Raw genomic sequence first — 22,754 nt, 5'->3', positions numbered from 1 at the left:
GTTCCTAGAATGTCAATAGTGTTTAGTTTGGTATCAAAAGTCTTATTGCCCTGTCATATGCACTGAAATCATTCAAGTCTGAGGCTTTAATTTTTTTTAATGCATTTTTTCTTAGCTTAATCATTTATTTCAGATAAAATGACTCAAAATCCCTCTAAAACAGAAAGAGGTGTATCTGAAAAAGCGATCCCAGTAAGGAAATAAAATTATCTTTGTGCTCGAGTGACAGTCACCCATCAGATCAATTTTGATTGGCATGAAAGTTTAGCTGACGATTCAACTGTTTTATGTTGGTGCATGCATCCATAACTAAAATGTTAGATAGCTGAATCTGTATCTCCCGGTAGAGGCAGAGATGAGTTTTTTCCTTCCTTAAAAAATGAACATCTCAAATAATAAATATCTTCACAACATCCAGTCTTCTGTATATCTTGAATCTGTATTAGTTAGCAGAGGCAAAAAAACAAAAAAAAATCTTTATTAGCCAAAAAATGTGTTAACTGAAGCATCACTGTATCTAGATTCTTATAGTATCATCACAACAGGTGGACCCAACAGAGCCCAGGATTCAGAGTCAAGCAGGCCCGCTGTGGTGGTCGAGTGGTCATAGTGACGGACTCGCATCGCGAGGACCCAGGTTCGAGCCCCACCATCACCACAGTGGTGGTCGGCTGAAGTTTGTTTTCTGTGATTCCCAACTTCAAAGCGGAAATGCGAGCCGATCTCCCCGTTATAAAGTCTCGCCACAGAGAGCAACAGTCCTACGAACAGTAAAAATACTCGGTCATTACACTGCACTCACTTCACTTCTGAGATATAGATGGCAGCACTAAAAATCATACACAACACTAGATACACACTTAGACTGTTAGGTACACATACTCACACTTCCGGCACAACTCACTAGGTAGTAAATTGCCCACGGCGATAGACCTGAGTTGTGCTCGGCTTGAAAAAAAAAAAAAAAAAGAGTCAAGCACAGGGGCTCTATATTATTTGAGAATTTTATTTATTCTGAGATTATTTTTCATTAAATATGAATTGTCATTAATTCTTATTTTGATTGAACATGAATTTTCATTAATTTAGAAATACCAGTTATTATTTTACCAGAAATTAAAGTTTAAATTAGTTTGTGGATAAATAATGCTAAAAAACTTGATTAGTGGAAAGATATCAAGATATCCATAAAATCATGTAATTGAGATGTGAAATGATAACTAAGAATTTTAATTGTTCAGTTGGGGGTGACTAAATCTTTACGAGAATACAAAATTCTATGCAAAACATTCTATTTTTTAAGATTGTAGTCACTGCAATTACAGTTTTTTACACATTCTGCTATAATTCTTTTTGATTTTGACTCCAAGTGCTATAAAATTTGTGTGTACTGTGAAATTTGTTACTTAATTTTGTTGAAGTATCTGTTTTTGAGTAATATTTATATTATCTTTCTGCTTTAAACTATATTAGAATATGGGTTAATTGGGATGATGATGTCAGTACATTAGAAGGTGAAGAAATCAACGTAGAAATGAGAGAGAGGCATAAAATTACAACAAGCATATCACATAATTTTGTGAGTATTCGAACATTTTTTATAGTTTGACTTGTCCATGAACTTTTATTTCAAATACACAGTCAGCCAAAAATACAAAAAACACAGTGAAAATCAAAACACGGTACAATATAAACAAAAAGAGAAAAATGAACACACACATACTTTGTGAGCTATAGGGATTTTGCAATCCTTCCATCAGGTCTAGATGAGGTACAGTATGCACAACTTTTAACCGAATGATGGTGATATCTTGCTTTCTAAAAGTTGTAGAATGAAGCGGTTTCCACCAAACATTATGGTTCGCGATTTTCTACCCGATTATGTGTAATTTGTCTTGATGAGGGGTCATCTACATATTTATTGTTCAAACTTCAAAATTTTCATTGTAAACCCACATTTTTTTCCATCTTATCTGATTTATTGCATTGCACTTATCCTAAAAATGAAATTTCATCACCGTAAGTATAAAAATGAGAGAGATATGAGTGAAAATGTGTTTGGGGACGCTCTCAACATTGAGAAACTGAATTTCTCAAGGTTGATTGCAGGAGGAAAAAAAAAACACACCAAACAAGTTTTGAACGATAAATACTCCATATGCTACGCGAGTGCTTAGATTTAGTGCTGCTAAAAAATAGTTTTTATTTCGTGGAGGTGAAAAACAAACTTTTTTTAATTACTCTTCATTTTAGTGACTTTATATCCATGATTGAACGAATATTTATACCATAATTATTTCAAACGATGTGTCACAAAGCAATTGTTTGTAATGACAATTTCATCAATTCAGAAAAAATATAATAATTTTCCATTGAACATTGCACTATTTTATATTATAATTTTGTTTCATTTTGCAATTCCTCAATTTTTAATTATTCTAAAAAAATACGGATGAAACGAAATGTCGTGGTTTTAGCGGAGACGACTCCACCAATAGCCACTACTCTAAACTTGGGGCACACTAAGATGATTCACGCTACTGGGAGAACCGTTATTTATTGATATATCCATAAATTTATTTATAACTATCTTATTTATTTATATCTCTATAAATATTAAAATCAATCTAATTGTATGGTATTAATTTGTGAATTCTTTGCACGTTGTTATATTTACCATTTCAGCTCATGAATATTGTCTAAGGAATGAAACAAATTTCTGAAATAGTGAAAAATTTCAAAATTTCATTATTTGTTTACTCGAATTTTTAAAAAGAAAAAAAAAATGTTTGAAAAAAAATACTGGATGGATGACTTATTTATCGTATCACCGTATACTTAAAACAATAATTACCCATTTCAGTAAAGTTGTGAGCTTCATATTTAAACATTTTCACATAATTTGTCATGAGAAATTTTTCAATGAGTTTCAAATTTATATCTAGTATATGGTCCCTAAAAGTGGTCATTTTCATATAATCGCTCATATCTCGCAAAATTGAGGTCAGATTGGAATGAGAATTAATTCTGTTGTGTTTTCGACTATGCTGATTCGAATGAAGTAAAAATTAGTGTATGCTTCTATTCACAAATTTTAAAAAAATATATGTTTTAATAATTCATAACTCATATTTTAAAAAAAGCCAAATTCAAAATGAGTAACAAAATTATGCTTGGCCCGTTAGAATCTATCATGTAAAATAAAAATTTATGAAATACCTATATTATTTCAGCAATTATGCTCAAAAACAAGATGTTTCTGTTTAACATTACATCACTCGTTTTTCAATAATTTTTATTTCACTAACTGTTCATTCGAAATTGATGAAATTTGGTATTTCGGCATTTCTTGAGATTCTGAATCCAAATATGGAAGAAAAAAATGGGGTTACCATTGAATCTTCAAAAGTTGAATCTAGTTTTAACATCTAGATGACCCCTTAAGAAAAAATGAACGTAATACACTTATGGAAGATCTTAAACGAAGAAGAATGCTACCTTTCTTTTTTTTTACAATAAATATAACCCAAGATATCGCCATCATTTGCTTAAAAGTTGTGTTTACTGTACATACTATAGTTACAATGCAACAGGGTTGGTTAGAATTGGTTTATAACATTACTTTCTCGTTAATCTTATCTAAGATTAACGAGAAAGTAATGTTATAAATATATATAATTCAGCCGTATATAGCGAGATCACAATATATATATATATATACGTGTGTGTGTGTGTTTGTTTGTTAAAGTGTTAAAGTTCCATTTTTTATATATAAAAACTGAAAACAAATTATGTGAACTGGAAATAGAACAGTATCTACCATCATGGGAAAGTCCTGGAAAAGTCACGGAATGAGAAAAAGGTCACAAATTCCCAAAAAAGTCACAAAATTTGAGTAAAGGTCTCAGATTTTTATAATTCTTCAGAGATCTTTTTTTTGATTTTTTCTCTAAAATCTAGGCTTTGGAGAAGCTGTGGCATTCAGTATTTCTTTTTTCTCTCTGAGGTTTTATGTAGTTTAGGGTTGCCAGTTGTCCGTATATACGACCCACAAAAGCGTATGCAGGAATGGATTGCATTGGATATTCATGATCTACTTAAAGCATAGATGACCTCGCAAAGTTGGTTAAAGGCATGGATAGGAATAGAGAGAGGGATGGCGATAGGGATGATTGTGCCCCTCCCCCCTCAGATTAAGAAAAATTATTGCCATCGGCAGAAGGTGAACATTTGTCCTCCCCTCCCCATTCGAGAAACAACCTGTAGCCATGTATGCTTTTGCGGGGGCGGCTTATGTGGCTTGAGCCTTTAGGGTCAAGTTCATATGGGGTTATTTAAAGCTTTAAATTTAAAAGTTTTTTAAAAATTTAAAAATAAACGTTTTTTTTTAAATTGTGCTTGAAGGGGGTCCCCCCCCCCCACACACACACACACTCTATGTGGTGAAACTCAACATTCAGCACTGGGGCTTCATGCCAATGTTGGTATGTCTGTGTGTGTATATGCATTGATATCTTGCTTTGCGGAAAGTTTCAAAGGATTAAAATAATTGATTTATCAAGTGTTTTTATTTTGTTAATTAACTCGCCAGGGAAGGGGGGGGGCATTGCCCCCATTCCCTGGCTTTTGAAAATACACTACAAATGGTATATATACAAATACAGGGTGATTATAAAAAAAACTATCCCGACATATGGGCCCTTAACTATCATACCATTCACAGAAACTGAATAAAATTTTGGCATAAGGTACTTTGATGTATGCGCTCAAGAATGATATGGAAAACAACAGTGTCACTCTAACAGTTACGGTTACAGTGAGAAAATTTCGAAAGTATCAAATGGCAACACCAAGTTTTTTGTATTGGAATGTGATCTCCATTGTGAAAAACCCTAAATAGCATTCGAACGGCAACTGTAGCATTAAAATCACCGGCGGTAGATAGGCTAAAAGTGAGGACAACCAATAAGGACAGAGAAGCAGCATAAAATAAAGCATTTTATTGTGTTTCACAAATTTTCCACATGACCTTGTGGAGGACTAATTAGGCTGGGATCTCAGCCGAAGAAACGGTGTGACGAATGAAACGAACATTAATGCTCTGGTGCACGGCAAAGTCCTTTTTACTTTTTCCTTGCCTAGCTCCGGGGATTTTCATGCTACAGGTGTCATTCCAATGCTATTTAGTGTTTTTCAGTATGGAGATCACATTCCAATACAAAAAACTTGGTGTTGCCATTTGATATTTTCGAAATTTTCTCACTGTAACCGTAACTGTTAGAGTGACACTGTTGTTTTCCATATCATTCTTGAGCGCATACCTCAAAATACCTTATGCCAAAATTTCATTCAGTTTCTGTGAATGGTATGATAGTTAGGGGCCCATATGTTGGGATAGTTTTTTAATAATCACCCCGTATATATATACATACATTGAGTACATGTGCTTTGCTTCCCCCCCCCCCCTAGAAAATGTTGAAATGACGGCCTTGCTGAAAGGGACCGTACGTGAACGTCGGGGCCAGACTCAGGCCAAGCTCACAACTGCTGATGCTGCCACCAGATGGCGACTTATACAGTCCCTTACAGTGCATACGAGCTCCAAGGAAATATTGAGAGATTCGTGTCTCTGTAGTCTAGTGGTCTAAGGCATTCACCCGGAAAGTGAAAGGACATGGGTTTGATTCCCTGCAGGGGCAGTTGAATTTTCTCTTTTTCCAAAATATATCTTCGCAACAGCCAGTTAAAAACCTTCGTATTGTAGCGGAGAGTGACGTCATCCTTGTATAATGAGAAAAGGTCACAGAAAAGTCACCAAATTTTGCTTTTGGTATTTGGTAGACACCCTATAGCTTCAATTTACAGAAATTATTGATATAAATTAAGAACAATAAAGGTCCTAGAACAGATCCTTGTGGTACTCCTTTTTTTACTTCCTGAAATGTACTTATTTTTTCATCAACTTTGACATCCTGTTGTCTGTTATAGGTTACAAACCATTTTAACATATTGCCTCTTATACCTATTCATAATTTTCTAGCTAGTATATTCAAGTACACAAAATTGAATGCTCTTCTTAAATCTATAAAGACTGTTATAGAATATTTATGGTTTTTAAATCCTTTATTTAAGTAATCATTTAATTCAACTTTTTGTTGAAACCATTTCTGTATTTTTATTTTTTTTAAACCATGCTGGTTAGGAGCAAAAAAATTCTGATAGTTTGGATAGCTGATTAACTGTGTTTTTATCCATTTTTCTATATCTTTTGAAAAAACCAGAAGAATCGAAATGGGTCTGTAGTTTCCAAGAACACTCACATTACCTCTTTTGAAGATGGAATGAACTATGAAAATATTTTAACTCAAGATAGAAAAATCCCTGTAATAATGATTTGGAAATTATTTTAAGTATTTTAGGCGTTATTTTATTGTACCCTGTAGCCTTATTTTCTTTCAGCTTAGAAATAATCACTTGTAAATTGCTTTCATCGAGCTTTGAGTTGATAGAATTATACAAATTGTTCACTTGTTCTATGCAACAAAATTTATCATTTTCTTCCATAACATCAAGATTTCTTGTTATAAAATTCTTATTCAACCTTAGGCTACTTTAGTTGCTCTTTGGTAATTTGGTAATGCATTGTGTTTAGTGTTTTTATTTAATATGTCCTCATTTTAATACATTTCTCTTGTAAGCTTTTGTTTTTTTCACACATTTTAAAATTATTTTTAATATATTTTGGCTTTGTTATTTTAATATAGTTTTTTAGTTCTCTGTTAGTATTCGGTCTTATAAGAAATTATACCTGGATATTTTTTAAATTTTTTTGTACAATTTTTCTTTAACATTTATTCTATCAATAATTTATCTATTATAATGGTAATATGTGACTCTGATTTGATTTGGCAATGAAATTCAATGGTCGTGACTTGAGCTCATTTAAACCTTCCCTGTTTTTTTGGCTTCATCTAGATGTCGAAAAATGACGTTATGAATTATGGTTTTTCAATATATATAAAAGTTGTGGTTATTTCATTGCACTTCAGTTCATTTATAAAATACATAAAAAACTAATATATGCTTGCAGGTGAGAAAAACATTTTTCACTTTGGCTTTCTGTGAATGTTGTCGGCGCCTTCTTTTTCATGGATTTCGATGTCAAACGTGTGGCTATCGTTTCCATCAACGATGTGCTGGAGGTGTTCCAACTCTTTGTCAGCCTCTGCGAGTTGAAAATAACTATTACCAGCAGTTAGTATTTCTCTTTTTTTTTTTTTTTTAAATGTATTGAATGAATTTGTTATCCTTTAGTAAAAATTTTTTAGATTTTTATACTCATACATTTTGATTGTAGTCTTTTAGCGATGAATACAATGCCAAGTTCCGGCCCAAACCCACAGACACAGAATTATTCATCTCTTCCAAATCAGTATTTTTATCCTCAACCATCAATATCCTCTCCTCCGCAAAATATGCCACGTCCTCATCCACCCCCTCTTGGTCAAAGAGAACGCTCTACATCTGCACCTAATGTGTGTTACAATATGGTCAACCCTGCTGATATGACATTTGAGGTGAGAAAAAAAAAATAAATAATATATGTATACACACACACAGGGTGGTAACTATCAATCACTCAATAATTACATGTGTGTGATTCCTTGTGGAAAACTAATATGGAGAAGTGTTTTCAGTTTTTTTTTATTTGACCCATAATTAATGAGTTATAATGGTTTAAAAATTGATGACGTCACTTCCAAATCCTGCCAAATTTGCCAAACATATAACAGCATTTTTGAAACTATATAACATTAGTATAATCCCAATGATATATAGAGAAAAAGCAAACCAGTTTTTTTCTTTGTCGTGTGTGTGTGTGTCTTTTCCAAATTTTTACACAATCATTTATACTTGAAAATAAAAATGTTTCTTTGTTTTAATCAAAGTTGCACTATGTCTGTGATCATTTGGTTTGTCTCGTTTAAATGAATAAAATTGTGTTGCTAAAACAATTTTGAGATCTTTTTTTTTTTCAAGTTTCAACTTTGAAGTTTCCAAAGATTTACATATTGCATCCATGCAGTGTCATCTTAACGCATGGGATTGAATATTTCAGTTCAATTTCAAAAAGCCTGCAACCCTTGGTTGAGGAAGAATTTTACTTTTGTTGGTTATTTGGCACGTAACTGACCATTATAAAAATGATGTCACAAAAATTAAAAAATGTTACAACTCATTGAGTACTTGTCTGATCCCAAAACGGAAACACTTTTCTGAGTTAGTTTTTCACAAGGAATCGTGTGTAATTATTTGGTGGTTAATAGTTACCACCCTGTACATACAAATGAAAAATCAGAACAAAGGCGAACAAAAAAAAAGAGTAATTGGAACAATGAGGAGATCTTTCTTAAGGGAAAACCCCTACATTGTCCCAAGGGCAAAACATTCCTGATGATGGTAAGTAGAAAAAGAGGCATATTTTACCATCCTTTCCCCAGACATTTTGCAAAACATTTTTTGTTTGTCTTTGTTCTTATTTTTCATTCGTATATTTTCTGGTTAAGTGTATACAGCTGCCATAGGCACTATATTGTAACTTTTAATTTTTTAATTTTGTCTGTGTTCATAGTTGGTCGTTTGATCATAATTTTTGGTTACATTAATTTATACTTCATATACAGTCGAATCCCATTATAACAAACTCCAAGAGACCGGAGAAATTACTTCATTGTAACAAAATTTCGTTATAAAGGAATTCCAAACTTTTCCATTGTTCCTATGTAAACTTATCTGGGATTATTAGAAAAGTGTTCATTAAAACAAGATTTTTACTATAACTGTATTTGTTAAAATAGGATTCAATTGTATATATTTGATCACAAATATTTTAAATCAGATTAAAGAATTTTTTTATAACAAAAACATATGAATAAAAATACATAATAACAAACCAATATTAGTGCCTTAGGCAGCTAGAATATATAATGTGCTAAATAAAATGCAATAAATATGAATATTGAAAGCTTAGTGTAAAAATATAATTAAACTATTCATTTGTAAATTTTTGATTTTCTTTTGGATATTCCCAAATAATGCACAAAATCTTAGTTGATTCATAGAGTTAAAAATGAGATTTTAAAGCTTCAACAGCCATGTTTTTTCTGATGAGTCTGTAGCTTCTGCAACTACAGTGTGAGACATAATTATAAGACGCTACGAATATTCTAAAAAAAAACGGGAAAGAATATTTACACAACCATGAAACTCAATTACATATATTGTTCATGTTGTGTAAAATTACAAGGACGTCTGAGGAGTAATTTTTGATATTTTACTATTTTTGTAAATTCCAGTAAGAAATTAGTGGGACAGAAATATAAGACATTTTCATTTTCACCATTTTACGGTAGTGTAGCACTGCGTTACTTTATGCAAGTAATTTTTTTACATCACTGGATAACAAACAAATAAAAATATTTCCTCTTTACAAGTACTTCATCAGTAGAAAAATTGCCACAGGGTACAATGCTGCAAAAAGTGAAATTTGTTATTGCGTGCCACCAGTGTTTCTAAAATGTATATAGCAGGGTTCGCACATCCTTACAAACTCCTTAAAAATTCCTAACTTTTCATTTCCCTCTGGAAGGGCCCTTATAACTCCTTACTTTTTGCAGCCAAGCCTGAAAAAGTCCTTTTTTTTTTCTGTGAAGGGATGATCTTTCTTGGAATAGGCATTCCCCATGGTGATGCATGATGATGGCATTGCCTAGAAAAATAAGAGGAAGCTTCCCCCGAATATAAAGAGGAAGAAAAGAGAAAAAAAAACGCCCTCTCCCTTTGTAATAAGAAATGTGAAAGCAAGAGATGGGATTGGAACATCCAATGGTTGTGCATACCTGCCAACCGTTACGATTTTGTCGTATTTAGTAAATTAATATGATTATACGCTTTTGCTTCTGAAAATACGATTTTTTACCGAATCGCTAGTTTTGACGTGTTTTCCTGCCTATGTCGCAAACTGGTCATCGTTGGAAATTGATGGTCCGTAGAACGACATCACTCCACTGAACCAGTAGCCGAAAATTCCCACATGCCCAGTGGTGAGAAAGTTTTTTTAAGTTTTTACTTATGCGGCAAAACGATGTCTCGAACCTCCTATATTACGCAGTATATTGAGTGCAGACCTCGCATCTTTCCTATTTTTCCTACTATTTTCCTACTTTCGCCGCAATCGTCTTTTTTTTTACTGCAATTCTCTCCTACTATTCCTATTTTATCCCTTTTTCCCATTTGCTTACAGCCAATATCTCACTACAAAAATTCCGAGAAACCGCAAAATGTCACTGCTTTCCGCAGTTTTTTTGACGTGTTTTATTCACATTACAACTCGCTACTGAAAAAGAAGAAAGGAAAAAAAATTTCAGTTCCACTGGAGTAAGGGACGACGACAAGCGTATCTTTTCGCCGCCGCGCCTTAAAATGCTAAAAACTGAAGTCCAGTGGGGAAAGCGAATCTGTTTCGCAGATTGGTTACCGTAAATAAAAAGGCAAAAAAAAAAAGACGAACAGGCTCTATCCACACACAAGAGATTCTATGAGAGACAATGGGTTTATCTCTCCTGGGATCCCGTAACGAGCGTTCATCCGTGAAGCCAGGTTTTCCTAGGAGTAAATGTACAAATACAACACCACAACAGGCAAATTGCCCAACGAGGTGGCTGACTTAAGAACATCATGGATCCCAGAGCCATTTTTTGGAGACCCTACCTACTACTGCTACACCACACATGCACCCCGCCCACACCTCCCACCCCCCGCGGAACCCCCAACGAATCGGTACATGCGGGAATGCGCGTGTACGTGTAGTGAAACCTCATGTGAAGTTTTTTGTTTCTCTGTAATGCTTGTTATGTGTAGTGCTGCCACCTGCCACCAGTTTTTCTACCTATGAGTGAAGTGTTATGATTGAATGATTTATCGTTGTAGGACTGTTGCTCTCTGTGGCGAGACTTTTTAACGGGGAGATCGGCTCGCATTTGCGCCTTGAAGTTGGGAACCACAGAAAACCAACTTCAGCTGACCACCACTGTGGGGTTCGAACCCGGATCCTCGCATCGCGAGTCCGTCACTATAACCACTCGACCACCACAGCGGCAGTAGGCTTTTTGCGACGCGTGAACGTAACTGGATCATTTCATGTCGGCAGAAATGAGTTACATAATGACGTTACGCATTTGCGTTTTCCAAGCATGGCACATCGGCTCAGGACGGCTATATAGTATATGACCCTGGCGTCATATACTCTATCAGCTGCATGCTCCGGTTTAAAGGGAAGAGACACAACACGAAAATGAAGGGAAGATCGCTGAAACGCGCAGTACACGACGCTTAACTCCTCCAGAAGCAGTCTATCAATCACGCCCGACGTAAAGCGCTGTTGTGAGCCGTATTGTGCTCTGTAGGAAAACAGTCGTACTGCTTTTCATATTGATGAATAGACGGCGTGTCGCGCTGGGTGATTCACGTTGCGCGTGGCATAGAAAACCTGCTAGTAAAACCCGGCTTTTAAAAGTGACAGCCCGAGCCAAGTCTGGTTTTACAGGAGGGGGGAGGACGAGCCGATCAGCCGCTATAGCTGAACCCACTTTTTTTAACCTTCACAAAATAACTTTCGGGTATCTTTATGTTAGGGGTCATTCAAGTACTACGTCAGCATGGATGGGGGATTTTCGATTTGCTGACTTGATGACGTGGAGAGGGGGGGGTGGATGATTCTTATGTCATCAATCACCCTTTATAAAAAATATGAAATATATTTAATGGCGTCTTACTCGGTGCGCGAAAAACGAGTAAAACTTTTCACTAGTTTGTGGGCACCTGAACTAACATTCTCCCTATTCAGTCTCCTACAGAGCCACTCTAGTGATCTTCAAATACTTGGCGGATCCAAATGCTCTGGAGCTGTGCCGCGAGTAATATAAGTGATCCGTGATTATGCCGCAGATCACTTAAGTAATCTGGGAATGTGCCGCGGATAACTTGAGTGATGTAGAACCGCACTGGTGGCAGGACCAATGCTCCAAAACTTTGTCACATGTCACTCAAGGGATCGCTTAATGTGCCACAGATCGCTTAAATGGTCTGGAATTGTGCCACAAGTCACTTAAGCAATCTGTAAATATGTCACTTGGTTCATTGTTACAAAAATAGATTTAGGGACAGGCCACATCATAACGCCAGGGCCACATTTGGTCCGCACAGGCCAAATGTTTACCGCGGGTCAAGGGTTACCAAGGGCTTAGAGAGGTAGGGTCGCAATGAATTTCTTGAGCAATTTTGGGTTCTTAGCCTTCAAATAGCATTGAAATTAACAAAAATTGATTATAATAACATATAAAGATATTTTGTTTAGAAATAGTAAAAAATATTTTGTGGATTAAAAAAATAAATTTTCGATCATCTGGGGGGGGGGGGATCCCCCAATTCAGATTCCACCAATAAGCGTTAGGAGGAAGGGGGCAGAGTGCTGGCAGGGGGAGGGTGAGAGTTTTGCTGACTTTTTCTGACGAGGGGATAGTCAAAAATTGCTGAAAATTTGCTGTCGTAATACTTGAACAGCCCCTTATTTTAAAGCATACATGTGCTCAACACATGGCCTAAATGTGGCCTGCCTTAGTGGCTCATGGCAAATTCTTACTTCAATTGAGCGGCCCGCGGCACATTCCCAGATTGTTTGAGTGAGTGATTTCCGGGGTGGGGGGAGGGCTTTCTTTCTTTCAAACCAAGCACAACTCAGGTCTATTACCATCTATGGGCAATTTACTATCTAGGAAGTTGTGCTGGAAGTGTGTGTGTGTGCCTAGAGCAAATGTAAATAATTTTGTAAGAAAAATCTTTGTCGGCTGTGGTTTTTATTTTGAATAATTGGAGGGGGAATGAATATCACTTTTAGAATTTTTAGAATTTATGTGATGCTGTTATGAGTTATATTTTTGACTAATACTTGAAGGTTTTAGAACACTTTGGTGACGGCAGAAAGCATGTATGTGGATTGATTATTTTATGAATTCTTATGATGCTGGGTAACAAATCAAAACTTGTAATTTTTGAACCACTTCTACATCTATATTTTTGAGAAGAGGGAAAGTTTGTTTGCAAATTAAAAATAAATTTGCATATGTGCCCCTTCCCTTTTTTGCTGTAAAACTTGTAAGTTATAAAGTTTGCCATGACTCCTTAAAAACTGCTTGAAAATCCTTAAAAAGTCCTTACTTTTCATTTTGAAAATTTTGTATGAACCCTGTATAGCTAGTAAAATTGGATGTTCTCAATATATATGTGCCGTCACAAATTTTTTAAACTATGGAATATGTGATTTTGTAGAAAAACGGTCTGGACGCACCCGATGCTTGTCTGCCCCATCAAAGCGCAATGTTTGTGCTCTAGCATTAAGGAGCAAAATGTCATCAAGAAATATTAAATCTACCTTACAACTTCAGTGCTCACAGCGAACAATTTCTAGAGTTTCAAGTTTTACAAGTAACATCAAATTCATGAAAAAATCAAGAAAAGCCTCCATTAACTTTGAAAACAAACAGGATCATTTGACTCTCACAAAACATACCATGCCTTGGACTCATCAATGGTATTCTGCTCTGTTCTCCGATGGAAAAAAAATCAATCTTGGTGGTCCAAATGATTTCCATTCATATTGGCATGTTTCAAGGTCTTCAACGCTGCAATTAATAAGCCGTCAAAGGGGTTGTGGTGTAGTGATGGTTTGGGAAGTATTTTTTGCCCAAGAAAAAGACTGATGTAGTTTTTCTACCCTTAAGGATGAATTCAAAAAGCTACGTAGAACTTTTGCATGCGCAACTTGGTATATATAAAATTCCTTTTTTTTTGTGGCAAATATTGCATATTCCAACAAGATAATGTGCCAAATTCATGTGTCAGATCACACAAAGCAGTGGTTAAGCAAGAAAACATCAATGTTCTTTCATGACCGGCTTGTTCCCTTCACCTCAACCCCATGGAAAACTTGTGGGGCATCCTTTGCAGATAAGTATAAGCAGGTAGGAGGCAATTTTCTTCTATCGAACATCTAAAAGCTGCTATATCACAAGCTTGGAATGATGTCTGTTGTGACACCCTCATTGATTTGGTTGAATCCATGCCAAATTTTTTGCTTTGATCAGCAACAGAGGTGGCTACAAAATATTGATTTTGGTAAATTTATATGTAATCTGTTTGAATTTTATTTTACCTTTCCCTCAAAAATCAGTAGGTGTTTTATAATTCTGTCCATACTACATTTTCTGCTTTTCCATAAAATAACGCGAAAATATTTTTTTAAATTTCCAATATTTGGTATAAAGTTATTTTTTGCTTTCCTAAAACAGCTATGAGAAATTTTTGATATTTTTTACTTTGCTGCTTCTTGTGATTTCACTAAAATTTAAGAGTATTTTATAATTATGTCTCGCACTATATTAGAAAAAGGAACTCTGATTTCTTAGATTCATTTTTATCCTCTTTGTGAGAAGATTTGATACGACCTCATTTTCTACTTTTTCACCAATTTCCATATTTGTAAAGAAACTGCAATTTTTTTTAGAGTTGAACATGGGTATGAACCTCTCATTTAGACATAGTGAGAAATGTTCATGGTGATAAAAAAAAATCAAACAATAATGCTAGGGAGACCTGAATTTTTAACACTTTTTACCAGAAAAATCACTGGGATTTGAACACTCAAGTTTCTAAATATTCTTTTTGTGGAAAAAATTATAACAGACTTGTATTAAATCACACACAAACATACCTCTTGAGTTGTAGCATTTGCATCTGCTATTGGCAGGTGGTAATGAAATCATCCAAGATCCGGTAAAACATCCGCTTCAGCGGGAAGTCAAAAGCCAGTGTGTGAAACTGGTAACAAAATCATGGCTTCTCAGAACCAAAATGAAGAAGTTGAGATGTTTTTATTTTACTTTCGTAATGATTAAATGTAGACATGTGATATTCTGGAAAAAATCTGCGAACCATGGAGTAAAGAAAAGGATGACTAAAAGTGTTAGCCAGGAATTCTGAAAAAGAGACATTTTGCATGTGATACATACATCTGAGTCAAACTTCAAATTATCCATAATATGGAAAAACATTGGAATAAACAAGTAATTTCAACATTAAATTGAATAAAAAAACTCGAGCGGAATTCCTAAAATTTGAATTTATCAAGTTCATTTGTATTTCTGTATATAATTACATTCAAGTGAAAACTCATATTTTTTGGTGGAATATCACTCCTCCCCCCCCCCCCCCCGAAATGTCTGTATGAATTCTTTTTGCCCTGTATACAACTTTTCCCTTGTTTAAAGACTTTTCTTTCCCCCCCCCCCCACTTTTTTGCAGTTGTGTATTCATGTGTTCATCTCTCAATCATTCACCTAAAATACTACTTATTAGAAGTTGGTGCTTTTTGATGAAGTTGTGTCTAAGTTAAACCATTTACAAATGGATACAATTTTTTGCTCAGCCAAGATAAATGAAATCAACAGAATGTGTCTGGATATTATGCTGAGGTGAATTTTGGAAAAAAAAGTGTCATTTTCTCCTATACATAGTTTAAGGAAAAAAGGATTGTGTCTCTGGGGTTATAATGATTGGTGCACCTGCTCGATATGCAAGTCCTAAGTTCGATGGAGAGAACTTTTTTTTCAAAAGTTCATTTTGCCATAATATCTAGATAGTCTATTTCATTAAACCATTTATATTTTATTTTTTTGATGTGGTAATTGGCTCAGAATTTCATTTTGCTTTTTTTTTCAAATTTTAAAGAGTTTTTCAAATTTATTTTATCTTTGATAAAATAATTTAGCAAAGATTTTGAATAATATTTTTTTTCATCCAGGAGTTCTCTTCCAGAATGAGAGCACAAGGCTGTCAAGGTATGTAAATTATATTTTTATTATCTCAATAGTATATTAAAAAATCATTCTATAATACAGGGTGTTTAAAAAAGAATTACCCAATTTGAAATGTGTATATTACAAAAAATATTGAACACATAGACATTTAAGATTAATTTTATATTACATGGCTAATCATAAAGTTTTTTACAAACCAAATTAAAGGTGCCTAATACAGTATATCCACATTGGGATGCATGGCATAAGTCTATATATACGGTAATCAAATTCGCCCCAAACTTTTGTGAGCATGTTTGCATCCACTGTGAGCGGATTTCTATGGACTACGTACTCTGTCGAATGCACTCCACATTTTCGTCTGGCATGCGGGGACGGCCAGGGGATTTCCCTTTACACAGACAATCCGTGTCTCGGAATTGTTTATACCATCGTATAATGCTCTGAGCCGTCAGAAGTTCAACACCAGAGTATTTCGTATTGTCGACAAAAAGCATGAACTGTCATTAAGGACTCACACTTTGCGAAGCTTAGAACACAAAATGATTTCTGTTGGACAGTTGCAATTTTGAAAAACACTGAAGTGATGGCCGAAGGAAAAACATTAGCGCTACCTGTCAGCAATTGCATGAAACTCAAGATTTCCTTCTTTCTACCTATGCATTATTTGATCAAAACGGATTAAAAGCTGAATAGTTATGATTTTTTTAAATTGGATGACCCTTGTGTTCTTCTAAAGGTGTTCTTGACAGAACACCCTATATAATGAGACCTATGTTGCACCAAGTATCTAAAAGTATAAAAACTATTAAGTTTCTTCATTTTATTCTGAAATTTTAATAGAAGCTAAAAACAATTAAAATTGTTTTTTGGCTTCTTAAATTTTGTATGTTCATTCTTTAATCTCCATTACATCTTTTAAATTTCCATTCTTCAATCCTATGAAGAATGGCCCCGTCCCACCCGGAGGCCATTTCCTGAAGTTAAGAGAGGCTACTGATGCTTCTACTTCAGTGCCTCACGCTACAGTGCGTGAAATAAGGAAGGCAGGGTCGTGTCTCCAGTGGTGTAGATGGGCCGCTGTGGTGGTCGAGTGGTCATAGTGATGGACTCGCATTGCGAGGATCCGGGTTTGAACCCCACCGGCGCCACAGTGGTGGTCGGCTGAAGATGGTTTTCTGTGGTTTCCAACTTCAAGGACTGAATGTGAGCCGATCTCCCCATGTGAAGTGCATTCGACAGAGTTTTGCACGTAGTCCATAGAAATCCACTCACAGTGGATGCAAACATGCTCACAAAAGTTTGGGGTACATTTGACTACCGTATATATAGACATATGCCATGCATCCCAATGTGGATATATTAGGCATTTTTAATTTGGTTTGTAAAAAACTTTGATTAGCCATGTAATATAAAATTAATCTTAAGCCGATCCTTTCATTAAAAAGTCTCGCCGCAGAGAGCAACAGGCCTACAACGTTACAAATATTCAATCATTACACTTCACTCAGAATTTGAAGTATAGATGGCAGCACTGAAATATCAAACACAACACTAGCTACACACTCAGACAGTTAGGGGCACTCACTTTGTCCCAGACTCTGCCGCGAAGCTGGGCTGGAAGAGATCTCGGCAACGGGATAAGTCAGGTGGCAGAGTCCCAGGCGTTCATTCATTCAGTGATGTAGATAGTAGCATGCTTGCCCGGTATGCAAGAGGGCCTGGGTTCGAGTCCCGGCAGAGACTTGATGACTTTTCTTTCCGAGTTCACCTCGGCATCATATCCAGAAAATAACTTTCTTTGAAGGCCATTGTTTATGAAATGCCAGTAGATTCAGGCACATCGCTTCTCAGCCTTTTGGCTAAAATCAAAGTGTAGTAGATTCAGACATGGACTTGGTGACACGAATTGTTATCGCTGCTGCTATGATTTGCGAAATGCCGAGTATCTTTGAAAGTATAAGATGCTTGTAACTATTATTGAAAGTACTCGGCAATCCGTGCAGCATAGATGTTATGTGTGCTTCAATGCCAATAGAGTGAAATTTTAAATACCACCTGTGATGCTTGTAACTATTATTGTGCTCTTTTTTGGGTAATAAAGCGCTATATACTGCTTTGTGCAGTGTCCTTACTGTGTCTTTATGTCTCTTTATCACTTGAGGGTGGTATTTTCGACTACGCTTTCTTATGTGATTATGATTCCTCGTGGTTCTCTACCTCCACTCCAAGTTTGTATGTGGAGTTCTGAGACATCCTTAACATATAAACACTCTGTAAGTTACAGATGTTGGGGGTGTGTCCAGGTCAATAAGATACTCAGCTGAAGTACCAAAGGATGCTAAGAGGTGTTGCAAGTTCGATACTTGGTTTGTCCTTGTCAGAAACTTTCCTGACACAGGTACAATAGAAATGGCGACATGACCACAGAAAAAAATGGCTGATGGCTAACGCAGGGAGACCCATATCGAGTGCTTAGATCACCAACCTCTGGATGAGTATAAGAAAACAGGCTGCATTTTGGAATCTGCAATAAATTGTAGGTCCCGGTCTAATTAGCCCTCATGTGCAGAAAATGACTGTGGTGCGACAAAAATGATCAGATGAGTTACAGATGTTTCTAGTTGTGAACTAAAATATTTGCTTGTATTATCTTATCTACTTCGCTTCAAGGGTACATAGGTGTACCTCATTTTTTACTGTTTTAAATGGTTTTAATGATTCTTTCCTTTCCAAGTTAAGACCTGAGGTACACACATTTGTACCATACCTGACTCAAATGGTCCTAGTAAAGGTATCAAACAAAATTAACTGAATTTTTTTAAAGGCATTTTGACATACAATAAACTCATATCAATCAACAAAAAAAAAATTTTTTTATTAGTGAGTTTTGACTCATGTGTGAAGAGGTTATGGAGCACTGGATTGACTTGAGTATGTTATTTGTCAAAAATATTTCAACTTGACCGACCTGCCTCCGCTACTCTAGCTGCTGCTCTAACATCAGCATGATGGGTATTCAAGTAAATATATACATATATATTTACACAGTTGGACACCTCTGGTTCCATTAAAATCTGTCCAAGTTAGGTGTCCAAGATATAGAGTATGGACTAATTATGGTTGCTTCCATTCAAAACTGTCTAATGTGTAGGGAGGCATCCAGGATACAGAGGTGTTCAAATTGACAGGTTTTACTGTATATTTATGTACCATGCATATCCAATGTGCATCATGGTTTAATGATAGCTATGAATTATGTACATTTTTATGGAAAATTGTGTACAAATTTTAAAGCATGCTGTAGTTGGCACCCATTATGATGACTATGCGTTATTACAGCAGTTTCATTATAACAACCTGTATGATAAGTGGTCAATGTTTTTTATTCCATCAATGTTGTTTTTCAGCCAATATAATGACTTAAAAAGATATTCAATTTAATGCTACGTCCGAATTTGTCTATGGAGCCAATTTTTTTTTGCAGAGAAATGAACAAAAACAAATTGTGTTTAACTTTGACCTTCATTATTGAATTCCGTTTTCGGTATAGTCTGTTTGTAATGTCAACGATAATGATGGGATGTCTGATAAATATCTGTGTGTGACTGTTGCATGACTGACTTGTCCATTTCTAAAGATCTTGGTTTCTCGGTATCTTAATTCAAGAGAAAGGGTAAATACACACAGAAAGTTCTGGCCATGACATTAGGGCATTTGCCCCCAATAAGTATTCATAAGAATCGACAGCTTTTTTCTCATCCCAAGGTATTAAGGATACAGATATTTTCTGGATATTATGCTGAGGTGAACTCTCAAAGAAAAGTCATTTTGTCTCATCTGGGACTCAAATAATATCCTCAAAATATCTATTTCCTTGATCTCTTGAGCTGAGAAAAAAAGGCATCTAGCTCTTTACTGTTCCACCTGGGGGTCATTTCCTGAAGTTAAGAGAGGCTACTAATGCCTCTACTTCAGCACCTTGTGCCACAGTGAAATAAGGAAGACAGGGTCGTGTCTCCAGTGGTGTAGATGGTAGCATAGTTGCCCACAGTAGGCAAGAGGGCCTGCGTTCACGTCCCGGTGGAGACAAGATTACTTTTCTTTCAGAGTTCACTTCAGCATAATATCCAGAAAATATATTTCCTTGAATCATAAGAATCATTTAAATATGGAGAGAGAATACAGAAAAGAAGACTTATGTGTTATCTTTGTGAACTTTTCCAAGTGAACTTTCTTGGTTGCATTCATCCAACATGGCTGTCTAGAATAAGCATAACACCATACCCTTCGACCTTAAATTGCATGTACATGCAGTGTGCTCATTAAATTAATTATTAAAATTTTTATTATTTACTTCGACCCTGATACATTACACTGCATCAGCTTACATGAAAACAAAATGAACTACATTTTGACTCTGTCTAAATGTGAAATTTTCTTAAGAAGCAAACTTTGTAATACAACTCACATATTTTTTAAGAATAAAGTTTTTTTTTACTAAACATTTTGATTTGAATGCAGCTGTCCCATTCTAATCCTAAAGTAACTACCTTTTGCTTGACATTAGTTTGACGTACTGGCAAGGCATGTAACATATTCAATCTCAATATCTTCAATCTGTAAAATCTCATTTATCTGATTTTGAAGCTGTTCATAGCCTTCTGTCAGTTTTTGTTTTTATAATACTCCTTGGTGTTTTAAAAAACTGATCTTTAAATTTTTGGGCAGAACCTGTAACAAATTAAATGAGTGTCCATAGAAACCCATTGGAAATCGTATTTCAGCTAATGAACATGATTCCAGAACAAATTTTTTTTGTTGACTGAGGTACCACTGTATTTGCTATCATCACAATGAAAATTTTTTGAATCTTCATGAAAGCTTGTTGAAAACTGGTAAATACAAAAAAAATTTAATAACTGAATTTAGTATACAATACGATTTTGATGCTTTCTTGAATTTTTTTTTGCATTTAAGGATTTGGTTTTTACATTTTTTAAGATGATAGTTTTTTAAGGGTTACTAATTGTGTTTTTATATGCAGCTGCTGGGCTGGTGCCATACTGCCAAAATGCAGCCACGGTAGTAACATATAGCCCAAGTTCTAGTCCAACTCGGACACAAAGTGCCCAGGGATCTCCAACTAATAGCCATAAGCCTTGGAGACCGAGGGCTCGGTCAGCTGATGAGAGCACCCGTAAAATTGTAAGTATTTATTAAGTACCTAACTGCAGGGTGGGGGGGCGGGCAAAAAGTCAGTGGAAACAAAAAATTCATAAAAACCGGAATAATAACCAAAATAAAAAAACTTTTTGCAGGATTAGCATTGCTTGGTCGCTAGAATTTTTTAAGACGGGGAAAACCCTTAAAAAACAGCTGATATGTTGTGCTGACATACACAAGTCAAAGAAAAGATACGCAAATAACGAACAGAATGCCTCCAAATCATTTATTACAGCAGTATGTGTTCCACATGGCCATCACTAATGGGAATAGCAAATTGCAGGCGAGTCACAAATCCAGCAATGGCGGAGTGCAGCAGGTCCACATACACGGTTTACAACGGTGAACTGGTTGTGGATCAGGGGCGCAAGTTCTTCTAACTTTCTCATTTGCATATTTCCACCTAAGTTGCTCGTACCAGTACTACCTATCTGCTGTTTTTTTTAGGTTTTTTTCCTGTCTTAAAAAGTTCTCGTCACCTACGATGCTAACCCTGCAAACCGTTTTTTATTTCAGTTATTCAGGTTTTTATGAACTTTCTATGGACTTTTTGCTCACCTTGTGTATATATACAGTAAAACCCCTCTTAACGGACACCTCTCAGATGCACCCCCCCCCATTTTATGGCCAAATAATAATTTCCCCTTGTATAATAAAAAAGTGCTTTTCAAACCCCTCATTACCCCCTCTTTTATGGAAATTTGTTTTGTTCTGCCGGTGTCCGCAAAAGAGAAGTTTTACTATATATATATATACTAGCCATAATACCCAGCACTGCCTAGATTTTCAATTACTGGGAGGATTAAAAAATTGACAAACCATTATAAAGGAATAAACTATAATACATGTACTTGCACAGCATCTGAACCTAGTCTCTTGGCACCATGACGCCACCAAATCATCGGAGCTGTTACCAAACTTTTTTTGAGTTTGTTACCAATTTGGCAATATTTACAGAGAAATGTATTAATTTTTATTTTTACATAAGATAATGACTATTTACAGGCAAAAACTGACATAATAAATGATGAATAAGAAATGTTGACATAATTTTCATAACATTATTTATATTCTTGGACTTACTTTTTCTTTAATACCTGTTTTAAATGCACAGTACATTACATTCACATTATGTATAAAGCACATTACATTTATGTGTAAAATCCTGACTCGTACCATGAGGTCACAAAATTTGAATAGGAGCAGTTTTTGGTATTAAAATTGGGTTTTTTGATGGTATGGGGGTAGGAAGTGAGCATTTATAGAATTCCAGCTTATCTGGTTTTTCTGTTATATGGCCCGCTCTACCACCACATTAGGCCGGATAGTCTGGATTCTACTGTATATACAAGGTGCATAGCAAAAAGGGGTGTTGCATTTTACTGGTGAAACTTTGAACCTAGGCGTATATTTCCAAATAGAAAAAGTATCCAAATAACGTGTAATACTCATGTCATTTATGCTCCAAGAGGTTGTATAGTTATAAAAATACAAAAATTAACTTTTTATGCAGTCCGGAGTGCCTCAGAACCCAATTAGAAAGTTATTGCCCTGTCTTTGCTGATGCCAACAAAAAATTTTCATGTTATAAGTGCA

At 35.4% G+C, this 22,754-nt stretch overlaps 1 protein-coding gene across 2 annotated transcripts in view; it reads left to right on the top strand.

The window, feature by feature from the left end:
• Raf (serine/threonine kinase raf oncogene) overlaps positions 1-22,754 on the top strand; it is a 99,635-nt gene that overhangs the window by 27,019 nt on the left and 49,862 nt on the right. For both annotated transcript variants that reach the window (XM_089237942.1, XM_089237943.1), the window contains exons 6-10: positions 1,474-1,579; positions 7,091-7,254; positions 7,358-7,577; positions 15,917-15,953; positions 20,980-21,140. In XM_089237942.1, the coding sequence (XP_089094068.1) occupies positions 1,474-1,579; positions 7,091-7,254; positions 7,358-7,577; positions 15,917-15,953; positions 20,980-21,140 (688 nt within the window). The remainder of the gene's footprint in view (positions 1-1,473; positions 1,580-7,090; positions 7,255-7,357; positions 7,578-15,916; positions 15,954-20,979; positions 21,141-22,754) is intronic.

The sequence above is a fragment of the Pholcus phalangioides genome, unplaced genomic scaffold (genome assembly GCF_987345545.1).
Source record: "Pholcus phalangioides strain wild (caught in Gottingen) unplaced genomic scaffold, Ppha-v1.0 ptg000010l_1, whole genome shotgun sequence".
Lineage (NCBI taxonomy): Eukaryota > Metazoa > Arthropoda > Arachnida > Araneae > Pholcidae > Pholcus > Pholcus phalangioides.
Note: the sequence above shows the minus strand (reverse complement) of the source record. Positions and strands in the feature narration are given on the sequence as shown.